This window comes from Amphiprion ocellaris, chromosome 4 (genome assembly GCF_022539595.1).
Source record: "Amphiprion ocellaris isolate individual 3 ecotype Okinawa chromosome 4, ASM2253959v1, whole genome shotgun sequence".
Classification (NCBI taxonomy): domain Eukaryota; kingdom Metazoa; phylum Chordata; class Actinopteri; family Pomacentridae; genus Amphiprion; species Amphiprion ocellaris.
This window is the reverse complement of record NC_072769.1, coordinates 2,924,117-2,937,744: the sequence shown is the minus strand read 5'-3', so window position 1 is coordinate 2,937,744 and position 13,628 is coordinate 2,924,117. Positions and strand designations below refer to the sequence as shown.

At 39.5% G+C, this 13,628-nt stretch overlaps 1 protein-coding gene across 3 annotated transcripts in view; it reads right to left on the bottom strand.

The window, feature by feature from the left end:
• Window positions 1-170: 170 nt before the first annotated feature.
• The window catches only part of LOC111563079 (striatin-like), a 47,687-nt gene continuing 34,229 nt past the window's right edge, over window positions 171-13,628 (bottom strand). For all 3 annotated transcript variants that reach the window (XM_023261975.3, XM_055009566.1, XM_023261976.3), the window contains 9 exons: window positions 13,474-13,610; window positions 11,839-12,014; window positions 10,353-10,400; window positions 10,023-10,144; window positions 8,501-8,668; window positions 6,994-7,134; window positions 5,879-5,980; window positions 5,724-5,810; window positions 171-4,804 (listed from right to left, as the gene is read on the bottom strand). In XM_023261975.3, coding sequence (XP_023117743.1) covers window positions 4,635-4,804; window positions 5,724-5,810; window positions 5,879-5,980; window positions 6,994-7,134; window positions 8,501-8,668; window positions 10,023-10,144; window positions 10,353-10,400; window positions 11,839-12,014; window positions 13,474-13,610 — 1,151 coding nt within the window. In that variant the 3' untranslated portion in view covers window positions 171-4,634. The remainder of the gene's footprint in view (window positions 4,805-5,723; window positions 5,811-5,878; window positions 5,981-6,993; window positions 7,135-8,500; window positions 8,669-10,022; window positions 10,145-10,352; window positions 10,401-11,838; window positions 12,015-13,473; window positions 13,611-13,628) is intronic.

Here is a 13,628-nt window from a genome sequence, read left to right as displayed (position 1 = left end):
CATTTTTTTTCTTTTTTTGGTATTTTCTTTTTCATAAGTGCAGTTTAAAAACCTCCACAGTGCCAGGAGTAAAATCCTGCAGGAGAAACAATGAAGAATTAAATGAAAACAAAGAAACACTGGAAGCTAAAGATTCAACGTTGGGTTTCAAGTAACAAAGACTCACATCCTCCGTGTTCAACATGTTCTTTATTGTTACTAAATCTGCCACCAAACCATCCTGAAGGAAACAAGGAAACATCACACCTATGTACAGCAGCTTCTCTACTCAGGAAGTCATCTACACACCTGAAGCTTCTCATTAACAGGAGATTTAACTCCTGCTACTGGGAGGAAAACTCCTTCGTCATCAGAGTGTAGAACTCCTGTTTGTGGATTCTTGTTCTTCAGTTTTTATCGGAACATTGAAAAACCAACAGCAGCTCTGGGATCCCGGAGGTTCTGCTCTTCAGAACCAAGCAGCAGAGATTAGATTCTGTTTCTGAACACAGAAGAGAATTTTAAAGTTGTTTTTTAGGGAACAGCTGCAGCTAAATCTGTCCGAGGGTTCAGATCAGAAGGTTCAGAGACTGAAGAAGACAGAAAACAGACGTTCTGATCCTCATTTAAACCGATCTGGAGGAGAACGCTTCGTTTTGTGTCTTTATTTTGGCTCCCTCTACATCAGTTTATCATTTTCATAATTTTGGCTTCATGTTGTTGGTTTCTGGATCATTTTTAGGTCATTTTGTTCTCATTTGGAGCTGTTCTCAGTCACTTCCTCTTCATCATCTGCTTAGACTGAGAAATACCCTCCGATGTTGTGAACCTAAAGTGTCGTCAAAGTAGAAGAACCCTGAAGAAGTCCTCCCAGAACTTCCATTCGCAGACGACACTGACCTATTGGAGAACACTCTGAGTGAAGCAGAAGACCTTCTGCATCGGGTAGAAACTCTTCCTGAATGCCAGAAAGACGAAGTTCATGCACCTCAACCCAACAAGGACACATTCACCACTAAACAGGTCGGAAATGGAAAAAGTTAATGGTTTCACCAACACATGATATAGAAACAAAAACTGGTAAAGCCTGGAAAGCAATAAACTCTGTCAAAAATCTGAGTTATTTCAATTAAATTTACAAAACTCTTGGGTCATTGTGGACAAATTTAGGATTATTTTTGGATAATTTTTAGTCATTTCTTACATATTTTGGGTCATTTTAAACAATGTTTCATTGTTTTTTTTTTTACCAGGATTAGAAATTTAATTGAGTATTTTGGACATATTTCTGTCATTTTTGACATTATTTGGTTGACTTTAAACAATGTTTTATTATTCAGAACAAACTCACGGCCATTTAAGACTCATTTCAAACAGTGTTTTTATAATTTTAGATTTAAATCTGGTGTCCTTACAGTCATTTCAAACTCATTTAGAGTCATTAGGGACAAGTTCCTGTTAATTTGGACAAACCTTGAGTCATAGTCTTGGTTACTGTAGACATCGTTTGGTCACTTTGAACAAATTTAAAGTGAGGCTGGACAAGGTTTTGACAAATTCTTAGTCATTATGGAAAAGTTTTTCCCATTTTGGACATATTCCAGTAATTTCAGACAAATTTGGGACAAAGTCTTGTTATTTACAACAAATTGAGAGTAATTTTGGACAATTTTCTATTAGCTTTGTCACAATTAAAGTTATTTTGTATGTATTTTGGATTCTTCCAAACAATTTTTTATTATTTTCGACGATGTATTTATTAATTTGGATAAATTTATCGTCATTATGGACAAATTTTGGTTTAATTTCTGTCACTTTGGACCAATTTGGGGTCATTTCTGAGCCAACACAGCCATCCGTCACCACATTCAGGAAACAAACGCTGCAGATCTCTGGATTCATTTCTGTGTAAAACATCATCGACTGTCCAGGTTCTTCTTCTTCCACTAAATGAAACTCCAGCTGAAGAGTCTCTGTTTGGTCGCGTTGCTGCAGGAGCTCTGGAAGCAGAGCAGAGCTGCACTGGAAGCAGTTCAGGATGGTTTCTGGTCCTAGTCTCTGAACTTTCTGATCCTTCCTCACAGATCCATCCTCAGATGGCGTTCTGGTTCCTTAAACATTTAAATAAATAAAAGCTGCTTCAGTGTGAACAGCTGACAAGTTTAAAACTTTCGACATTTATAAAGACCATCATAATAAAAACTCTAAAGGAACAGTTCATTGCATCTGACCATATTTCTGTGTGATTAGCTGCTAGCTAGCTGCTAACCATGAATGATCCGTCCCTCGGTTCTCCTTTACATTAATAAATAGATCTGCTTTAATACTTAGAAACTGTACACGCCTCTGTTCTCCTTTTTGGATTTAAAACTTGACGGCTGCATGTCTGAGACGATAGCTTGGTAAAAAGCAGAAAGAAGAGCTGAAGTCTAAAACACCAGCAGAAAAACCCACGAAGGACCAGACTTCAAGTAGAATGGAGAATTTTAAAAAAAAAAAAATCTGTTGTCTGTCACCAAACACGTTTAAAAAAGTCCCTCCAAACCAAATCATTACAGTAAATACAGGGAATACAGGATTCCAGGCGTCCAACAGAGAAAGCTCAGTCTGAGGGGGAGTTATGTCACAATCCGGGAGCTAATTAGTATTAGCGACGAGTCAAAAGAAATACACATGTGGACAAAATTGTTGGTACCCCTCGGTTAATGAAAGAAAAACCCACAATGGTAACAGAAATAATTTGAATCTGACAAAAGTAATAATAAATAAAAATTCTATGAAAATTAACCAATGAAAATAAGACATTGCTTTTGAACCGTGGTTCAACAGAATTATTTTTAAAAAATGAACTCATGAAACAGGCCTGGACAACAATGATGGTACCCCTAGAAAAGACTGAAAATAATGTGACCATAGGGACATGTTCAATCAAGGTGTGTCCTCTAATTAGCATCACAGGTGTCTACAAACTTGTAATCAGTCAGTCGGCCTATTTATAGGGTTACAGTAGTCACTGTGCTGTTTGGTGACATGGTGTGAACCACACTAAACATGGACCAGAGGAAGCCAAGGAGAGAGTTGTCTCAGGAGATTAGAAAGGAAATTATAGACCAGCATGTTAAAGGTAAAGGCTATAAGACCATCTCCAAGCAGCTTGATGTTCCTGTGACTACAGTTGCACATATTATTCAGAAATTTAAGATCCATGGGACTGTAGTCAACCTCCCTGGACGTGGCCACAGGAGGAAAATTGATGACAAATGGAAGAGAGGGATAATACGAATGGTAAGAAAAGAGCCCAGAACAACCTCTAAAGACATTAAAGGTGAACTCCAAGGTCAAGGTACATCAGTGTCAGATCCCACCATCCATCATTGTTTGAGCCAAAGTGGACTTCATGGGAGACGACCAAGGAGGAAACCATTGTTGAAAACAAATCATAAAAAAGCCAGACTGGAATTTGCCAAACTGCATGTTGACAAGCCACAAAGCTTCTGGGAGAATGTCCTATGGACAGATGAGACAAAACTGGAACTTTTTGGCACATCAGCTCTATGTTCACAGATGCAAAAATGAAGCAAATCAAGAAAAGAACACTGTCCCTACTGTGGAACATGGAGGAGGTTCTGTTATGTTCTGGGGCTGCTTTGCTGCATCTGGTACAGGGTGTCTGGAATCTGTGCAGGTACAATGAAATCTCATGACTATCAAGGTATTCTAGAGAGAAATATGCTGCCCAGTGTCAGAAAGCTTGGTCTCAGTCGCAGGTCATGGGTCTTGCAACAGGATAATGAGCCAAAACACACAGCTAGAAACAGCCAAGAATGGCTAAGAGGAAAACATTGGACTATTCTGAAGTGGCCTCTATGAGCCCTGATCTAAATCCTATAGAACATCTGTGGAAGGAGCTGAAACATGGTGTCTGGAGAAGGAACCTTCAAACCTGAGACAACTGGAGCAGTCTGCTGATGAGGAGTGGACCAGAATACCTGCTGAGAGGTGCAGAAGTCTCACTGACAGTTACACAAATGGTTTGATTGCAATGATTGCCTCAAAAGGTTGTGCAACAAAATATTAAGTTAAGGGTACCATCATTTTTGTCCAGGTCTGTTTCATGAGTTTATCTTTTAAAATAATTCTGTTAAACCATGGTTCAAAAGCAATGTCTGATTTTCATTGGTTAATTTTCATAGAATTTTTTATTTATTATTACTTTTGTCAGATTCAAATTATTTCTGTGACCATTGTGAGTTTTTCTTTCATTAACCGAGGAGTACCAACAATTTTGTCCACGTGTGTAAATACGGCAGCAGAGTGGAGCCAAAACTGTTTCAGGAGAAGAAACACCTGGAGTCAGGTTCAGGTGAGATTCAGCTTCAGAGTCTCTGGACGTCACAGAAAACGCCTCCGATGTGGAGATTCAAAGAAACCAGAAGAAAAACGTTCCTCAGCCTCCGAACCCGACGGCTCCTTTTCGTCTTTCTGAAGTAAAAAGGCACGTTTTCATGTTTCCGCAGAGGAGACCGACAGGTTCAATTACAGTACTGAGCTTGTTAGGAGGACCGGGCCAGCCCGAGTCCAGGAGGCCAGGAGTCTAAGAGGCCCAGTCCGAGTCCAGGAGGCCCAATCCGAGTCCAGGAGGCCTGGCCGGTCCGTCATACGAAGACTTTGGCGAGGGCGTCGGCGCCGGCGCTGCCGATATAGCACTTGGTGGGGTGGAATGCCACGTCGTGGATGGACTCGTCAAACTTCTTGCGGTGGGCGGTGAACTCCTGGATGCAGGTTTTGGTCTCCATGTTCCAGAGCCGGATGGAGCAGTCGTGACCTGAGAGGATGACAGAGACAACGTTTAACAACCAGCAGGACCTTTAAGGTTCTAACAGAGTACGAACAGCAGCAGATAAAGCTTCAATTTAACCAGAAAACAGAATGTAGAGCAGGGGCATCAAACTCATTTTAGTTCAGGTTCCACATTCAGCCCAATTTGATCTCCAGTGGACCGGACCAGTTTTGACTATATGATCAAAACAACAAAAGTCAGATAAAAAAAGAAAAAACAACAACAAAAACAAGACAAAATATTGCAAAAATGAGACACAAAGCGTCAAAAACGTGAGACAAACGACACAAAATGAAACCAAAAACAAGACAAAAAAATCAGAAGAGTTACAAAGCGACCAAAGAATGGATAAACGACAAAAAAACACAAAATGGCACACAAAACGAGTAAAGCAAAATACAAAATGACAAAAATAAGACAAAAAACACAAGCGAGACAAAAAGGGAACAAAAAACAACAATAACAAGACAAAATATTACAAAAAATGAGACGCAAAATGACAAAAGAACAATGAACAATCTAGTATTTTACTTTATGATCAAAACAACTTGTCATGGTCTAGAAATGATTTTAAATTTATAGTTTTACTAATTTACAATCTGCAGTTAATGTCTTCTCTGGAATTTTTACACTTTGAGGGCTGAATTGGACCCTCTGGAGGACCGCTTTTGGCCCGAGGGGCCGCATGTTGGAAAGCCCTGCTGTAGAGGATTCATGAATGGAAAATATCTAAAGAGCATCTTTTTATTCCCATATCATGTCAACTCCTGATTCCTTCACATGGCTCCAGATGTTTGACATTTTTAAAAGCTAATCAAAGACATCTGTTTTCTTTCTCCTGGCGTTTCTGTCTGGTTCCTCACTGAGCTGCAGAGGAAACCCTGAGGAGAACCAAGAAACTTACTTCCTGACATGAGGTACAGTCCATTTGGATCCACAGCGAGACTCGTGACCGAGTCCAGGTGGGCGACCATCGAGTGGATGAGTTTACCTGAAACAGGAAACAGACCGTGAGCTGGTTTCTCTCTGAGAGCAGTCGAGGCGACGCTTGGTTCTTACCTGTGTTGTTGTCGAAGAACTGGATGTGTCGGTCCTCCTGGGCGGTGATGGTGATGGGCAGCGTGGGGTGACTCAGCACTTTGTTGATCCTGCAGGGAGCATCTGTGGAACCACAAATCAGATTCATCCACTGCTGAAAATAGTTCCTTTGGCTCTTTACAAAGAGACAATATGGAGCAGCTACGTAAGAAACCTTCAAGGTTCTTCAAATTTTAAATTCACTGGTCGGGTCTTTGCCAAATCAGGTTTTATCACTGACAAATCTGGAGACGTTTTCATCAATTCAGAAAAAATTAACTTCAGTTCGGACATTGTTGTTTGGATCTGGTCAAGTTTTGTTGTTTTGGACAATTTCTGATTCATTTTAGACAACTTTTGCATGAATTTTGAGTAATATGGGACAAATTGTGAGTATGTTTGGTCAAGTTTTGTCATTTTGGACATATTTTTAGATGTCCTTCAGACTTGAAACCTGTCCATGATGACTCAAAATTTGTCCAAAATGACCTGAAACGTGTCCAAAAGAGACTAAAATTTGTTCAAAATAACATAACATTGGTTTAAAATGACTTAGAATGATCCAAAATCACAATAATGAATCATTAATGGACTTTTAAAATGGAAAAAAGTGCAGTTTTCAATCCAGGCTGGTCTAGTGTCTCCATAAAGGTCCTGTAAGTGTGTATCTATGGATGGATCCATATTTCTACTAAAATACAGTCTTTAGTCCACATTTCTCCAACTGTTGAGGCTCTAACATCAGTAGAATCTGACGTGTTAAAGTTTGACCAGACAAGGTTCCAGTTTTTAGATGTTTAGACTAAATATTGATGTGGACTCATTGATAGGAACCAGAACCTGGTGTTCATAGAGGTCTCGATGTTGGTGTTCATAGACGTCTAGATGTTCATAGAGGTCTAGATGTTCATAGAGGTCTAGATGTTGGTGTTCATAGAGGTCTAGATGTTCATAGAGGTCTAGATATTCATAGAGGTCTAGATGTCGGTGTTCATAGAGGTCTAGATGTTCATAGGGGTCTAGATGTTGGTAGGAACCAGAACCTGGTGTGTCCAGCCTCACATGGGCCTCCAGTTATCAGTAATTTGAGGTCGTACCTGGCGGTCCGGCCGACTCCAGCTTAAGGACGAGCTGCTGCGTCTCCATATTGAAGAGTCCGATGTGTCCGGTGCTGAATGACGCCACCATGTGGGCCGGCTCGCTGCTCACCAGGTCCACTGAGGTTGGCACTCCCAGCTCTGAGGCAGAACACAGCAGAAACATCACATCCAGACATGACCCATGAAGCAACACCAGAGGTCTTCTACTTCAGGAACAACTCAGTCTGACTGGTTGCAAACATTGTTTTGGACTGGATTAGAGTTGATTTTGGTCCTGGTTTTAGACCGTTTTAGGGCTGGTTTCAGACAGGTTTCAGATTATCTTGGTCTGTTTTTTAACCCCAAGAACACCAAACCTACCATCAAGCATGAAGGTGGCAGTATCATGCTTTGGGGCTTTCTAGAAGCACTTCTGGACTGGTTTCAGAATGGATTTTGGACTGGTTCTGGACTTTCTTGGGACTGGTTTATGTTTGGTTCCAGTCTCGGCTCTCCTGGTTTTGGATGTGATTTAAAGTTGGTTTATAATTTATTTGACTCTGGATCTGGTCCTGGATGAGGACTGGGTTCAGACGGACTTGGGGGGACATCTGGAGTAGTTTAGGTTTTGTTTGGTCCTCATTTTGTGCTGGTTTTTGACTTTTTTTAGGACTGGTTTCAGACTGTCTCGGGCAGGCCTTAGATATTTTTCAGCCCGGAGAACACCAAACCGACCATCAAGCATGGTGGTGGCAGTATCATGCTCTGTGGAACTGGAGCTTTCCACAAAGTAAATAGAATAATGAAGAAGGAGGATCACCTCCACGTTCTTCAGGAAATCCTAAAACCATCAGCAGAAGGTTGATCTTGGACACAGCTGGATGTTTCAACAAGACAATGAGCCCAAACACACATCAGATGTGGTAAAGAAATGGTTCCATCAGGCTGGAATGAAGTTTCTAGACTGGTTTCCCCAAAGTCCTGACTTAGACCCATCAAGAACCTGAAGAACCAAGTCAGAAAGACAACAAATGTAGTTGTAGAATTGTTGCCGTTTAACTACATTTGTTGTCTTTCTGTCTCAGATTTGAGTCAGTTAAATTGATAGTGTAATGATACTGCCACCTCCATGCTTGACGGTTGGTATAGAATCCTGAGCAGTCAAAGATAAACCATAAGATTGAAACCAGAAGAACTGAACTGAGGTGAAAATGGACAAATTTGACCAAATATTAACATTTCTGATGCAGTAGATGTTGTCATATTTCCAGAAGATCTTTAATAAATCTATGAAAGAACCAAAATACAGAATTGTTTTTAGTGACAAAGACTCATGTTTCAAAGGTTCCATCATAAATCCAGAGTTCTAGGAGTCATTGGAGGCTGCGACTGATGATAAACATGGACTTTATAGATGGAACCTTTAGTCCAGGACTGCAGATGATCTAAAATCCATCATCTAACAAGTGAAACATCTCTGAGAAATAAAACCAGTCGGTTCTACTGATGGCTCCCTCCATCTTACCTCCTCCATCGTTGAACACAGCCAGAGACGGCGAGGCGTCGGCGGCGTTCCACAGCCGGACTGTCCCATCGGCCGAGCAGGAGAGGAGGTGGTGGTGAGCCGAGCTGTAGACCAGACCCCACACCGAGTCGGTGTGACCGCACAGCGCCCCCCTCAGGACGGAGGGTTCTATAGCAACAAGGGAAAACACCACAGTACATCTGATGGACCTGACAGAAGTGTCGCTCTGGAAAAACTGTTTGGTCAACAGATTTTTAGTCCTTTTTGACAAAATTTGCATGAATTTGGACAAATTGCGAGATTACCTGGTCTAGTTTTGCCATTTTGGAAAAACAAAATTGAGTCTTTTTGGACAAATTTTGAGTAATTTTTGACAAAATTGGCATAAAATTTTACATATTTTGGACCAATTATGAGACTATCTGGTCAAGTTTTGTCATTTTGCACAAATTTTGCACAAATTTTCAGACATTTGCTGAGTCATTTTGGACAGAACTTGCCTGAATCTGGACACATTTTGAGTCATTTTGTACAAATTATGAGACTACCTGGTCAAGTTTTCTCATTTTGGACAAATTTAGACAATTTCTGAATAATACTGGTCAAAATTTGCATGAATTTGGACAATTTTGTGAGTCATTTTGGACAAACTTTGAGTGTATTTGATCTAGCTTTGTCATCTTGGACACATTTTGCACAAAATCAGCATCTATTCAAACATTTGCTCAGTCATTTTGGACAAAATTTGCACAAATTTAGTCAAAATTAGTAATTTTGGACAAACTATGAGTTAATTTGGTTGACTTTTGTCATTTTTCTTTACAAAATTGGTATGAGTTTTGAAAAAAATCAAGTCAAGTGTTGCCATTCTGGACGCACTTTGAGTCATTTTGGACAAATGGTGAGTCTATTTGATCTAGTTTTGTCATTCTGAACACATTTTGAATAAATTTTGGACAAAATTTTCATGTATTCAAACATTTGCTGAGTCATTTTGGACAAAGTTTGCATGAATTTAGTCAAATGTAGTCATTTTGAACAAATTAGGAGTCTATTTGGTCGACTTTTGTCATTTTTCCTTACAAAACTGGCATGAATTTTGAAAAAATCAAGTCAAGTTTTGTCATTTTGGAAAAATTCTGTACAGTTTCTTCATCTATTCAGATATTTGCGGAGTCATTTTGGACAAATTTTTGGTCATGAATTTTGACACATTTTGAGCAATTTTGGACAAATTATGAGACTACCAGGTCAAATTTTGTCAATATGGACACATTTTGAGTCAGTTTCGACAAAATCTCTGTGATTTTGGACAAATCGTTTGCATAATTCAGCCAATTTCTGAGTCATTTCAGACAACACTTGCATGAATTTGGATAAATTTTGGACACTTTTTTTCATCTTTTCAGACAGAAGATTCTTAAATTGATGACCCATAAAAGAACTTGAGAGATTGGTCACGTGTGTCTAAAAGCTCCATCCGTGTTGGTGTTCAGAAGCCAACAGGTGAACTGGGACGTACCATACGAGTCGTAGGGGTCGATGTTGGGGTTGGGGGTGTTCCAGCTCTGAATAGTTCCATCCATCCCTCCACTGAAGCACTGCTCACCACTGGAGCTCATGGTGACGCTCAGGACAGCGCCGCTGCATGGACATTTCAGTTTCATTAAAACCCAAACGCTTCAATTTGACGTCTCTGAGAATCAAACCTTCAGCTGGAGCCATGAGGCGGATGAGTAAGTCAGAAATCTTTACATTGTTTCCTCATCATTAACTCAGAATGTGGACCAGATTAACTAACGTCAGATTAGCTCCCGTCCCGAGCTGGAAAATGTTCCTCAGGTGAACTCACCTGTGAGCTCTGAATGTGTAGATGGGCTCCACGTCTAAAGCAGCACACCTGGACAAAGGTGAGAGCAGAGAGCAAACACAGCATCAGACTGCAGCTGGAAGATGAAAATATGCAGCAGAACCATTAAAGACTTTCAGCAGGACCATTAAAGACTCACTCTGGAGGGTTTCTGCTATTGTGGACTAATCTACAATCTTTCTGGACTAATCTAGAATCATTCTGGACTAATTTAGAGTAATTCTGGACTGATCTAGAATCATTCTGGACTAATCTAGAATCATTCTGGACTAATCTAGAATCATTCTGGGCTAATTTAGAATCATTCTGGGCTAATCTAGAATAATCTTGGACTAATCTAGAATCTTTATGGACTAATCTAGAATCATTCTGGACAAGTTTCCGTTATTTCTGACAAGTTATGTTATTTATTTGGACAAATTTTGAGTCCTTAGGACAAATTTTACATCTTTTTGGACAAGTTTTTAATCATTAAATATGAATTTGGAGTCACTAGTGAAATTTTGAGAAATGCTGGACAAGTTTTGAATAATTTCAGACAAATTTTGAGTCCTTTCAGATACATTCAGAGTCATTCTAGAGAAATTTTACATCATTTTGGATAAATTTGAGACATTCTGGTTATTTTGGACAATTTTTAAATAATTTTGAACAAATTTAGAGTCATTCTGGACAAATTTTGAGTAATTTTGCCAAGTTTTTGTTATTCTAGACAAGTTTTGAATAATTCTAGACAATTTTTACATAATATTGGACAGATTTTAAATCATTAAGTATGAATTTAGAGTCATTTTGGACAAGTTGTTAATTTTGAACTATTTTTGAATAATTTTGGATAAATCTAAAGCAATTTTGGAGATGTTCTGAGTGATTCTGGACAACTTTCAAATCATTTTAGAATTGTTTTGTTATTCTGCACAAACTTTAAGTAATTTAGGATCCATTTAGAGTCATTCTGGACAGGTCCGGGCAGATTTTGAGTCATTTAGGAGTAATGTAGTGCAATTCTTCACAAATGTTGAATCATTTCTGGTAAATTTTGGACAAATATCTGTTATTTTGGACAAACGTTGGTCCAGAACCGATGTATCTGCAGAACACTAAACCTGCCACCAGGAGCTCCATCATGTTTATAGCGACTAAAGCGACCCGTCTGGGTTTACCCATTAGAACAGAGACAACACTGCCACCATCAGGTCACACTGGAAATGGCACCACTGATCCCTACAATCATCATCAAGCAGACTGTAAAATATTCATGAAAGTTATTACACACTGCTGTACATTTTACTTAAAATTAAAGTAGTATAAAAACAATCTTTTCTACCATCTGTACATAAAATGTTTCATGTTTTAAACCTAATTAATCACAGGGTGAGTCTGGAACCAGCTGAGGGTAAAGAACCAACAAAACACTGAAATAATGATCCAACACTTCTTCAGATTATATCAAACAGTAAAGTCTCACTTTTTGGCTGGCGCCATCTTCTGCAGGTTCCACAGTTTGAGGGTTTGATCCTCGGAGGCCGTGACCAGAACTGGCTCCACCGGGTGGAACGCCAAACTCCGGACCGAGTCAAAGTGGCTCCGCAGGGTGAACTTGGGGTTCCAGGTTTTCCTCAGAGCGTCTTTGTTGTTGGTGATCTGAGGAAGGAACCGTTTAAATTCCATCTAGAGTCAACCAAATCTGGACAAAGGTTCCCCCCAGAACCTCCTCAGAACCATAACTTTATTAATGATTAGAGTTCTATCTTCATACTGGGAATATTTCCAGAGTTCCACGTCCTTGAAGTCTATAGAGGAGAACGTCCCCCTTAGAAAGTTCTAGAGTAGACCTACCGACAACTGGACAGCTGTCGGTAGGTCTACTCTAGAACTTTCTACAGTTGTCGGTAGGTCTACTCTAGAACTTTCTCCAGTTGTCAGTAGGTCTACTCTAGAACTTTCTACAGTTGTCGGTAGGTCTACTCTAGAACTTTCTCCAGTTGTCGGTAGGTCTTCTCTAGAACTTTCTCCAGGGGATGTTCTCCTTTCTTGCTTCCAGTCTTTAAGTTTAGTCTCACTTAGAGCATTCCATTTCTGTTCATTTTCTCTAGAACCAGCTTTGATCATCAGTATTATGGGATGTATCCTACTACAACTGCAGCAGTTTTACTGTTCACGCTATGATACATCCCATAATACTGATGATCAAAGTTGATTATAAAATTAATTGGGTAATTGTTTTTTGGATAATTTTGAAAAAATTTCAAGTTATTGTGAACCCTTTGTTGTAATCGTAGCTCATCTTTGACTAGTTCAGGACAGTTTGAATCCTTCAGAACAGATTTTTGTTATTTAAGTGAAATTATGAGTCATTTTCTTCTATTTTTGAGTCATTTTGGATGATTTTTCAGTATATTTTGGATAAATCTTGGGTATTTTGAGGAATTCTGTTGTCATTTGAGGAAGCTTTCAAGGCAACTTGGATATGTTGGAGGTATTCTGGTAAATTTCTGGTTCAGTTTGAACAATCTTCCAGTCACTGTGGACACTTTTTGGTAATGTTGCTTTATTTTTAACTCATTTTCAGACATGTTGAGAACATTTGTGGACAGTTTTGTGTGTTTTTAGTGAATTTTCTAGTCATTTTCAACCACTTTGACAAGTTTTCGTTAAATTTCAGAAAAGTTTCAGGTATTCAGGTATGGACAGTTTTACAGTCATTATGGGAAGATTTTGAAAAAATCTGAATAAGTTGGAGGTATTTTGGTAATTTTTTTGGCTCATTGTGGACAAACACAACAGAAACACATCCAGGTACCAATGATTGTTTCCAGCACTCTAAACCATTCACACTAGGATACATCTCATAATACTGATGATCAAAGTTGGTTATGAAATTAATTGAATTATTTTTGAGTTATTTTAGAGATTTTTTTAAAAATAAATTTGGACAATTTTCAAGTTACTGTGAACCCTTTTATGTCATTTTGTTTCATGTTTATCTAATTCAGGACAGGGTTTGAACCCTTTTGATTCAAAATCTGACTGGTCCAAATGGAGCCACGATGATTCTGATTGGTCCAAAGAGAGATCAGTAACTTCCTCGTTGACCACTCACGTCGTAGGCCAGGTTGTCGGCCTCGTTGGTGACGGTCAGTCTGGCCAGTTCTCCCAGTCCCAGCTCGTTGGAGACTGCCTCGTCCACTCGGCCCAGGATGAAGGACTTCCCCGCCAACGGCAGGAACGTGGCTGCCTCTGTGGAACCAAACGGAA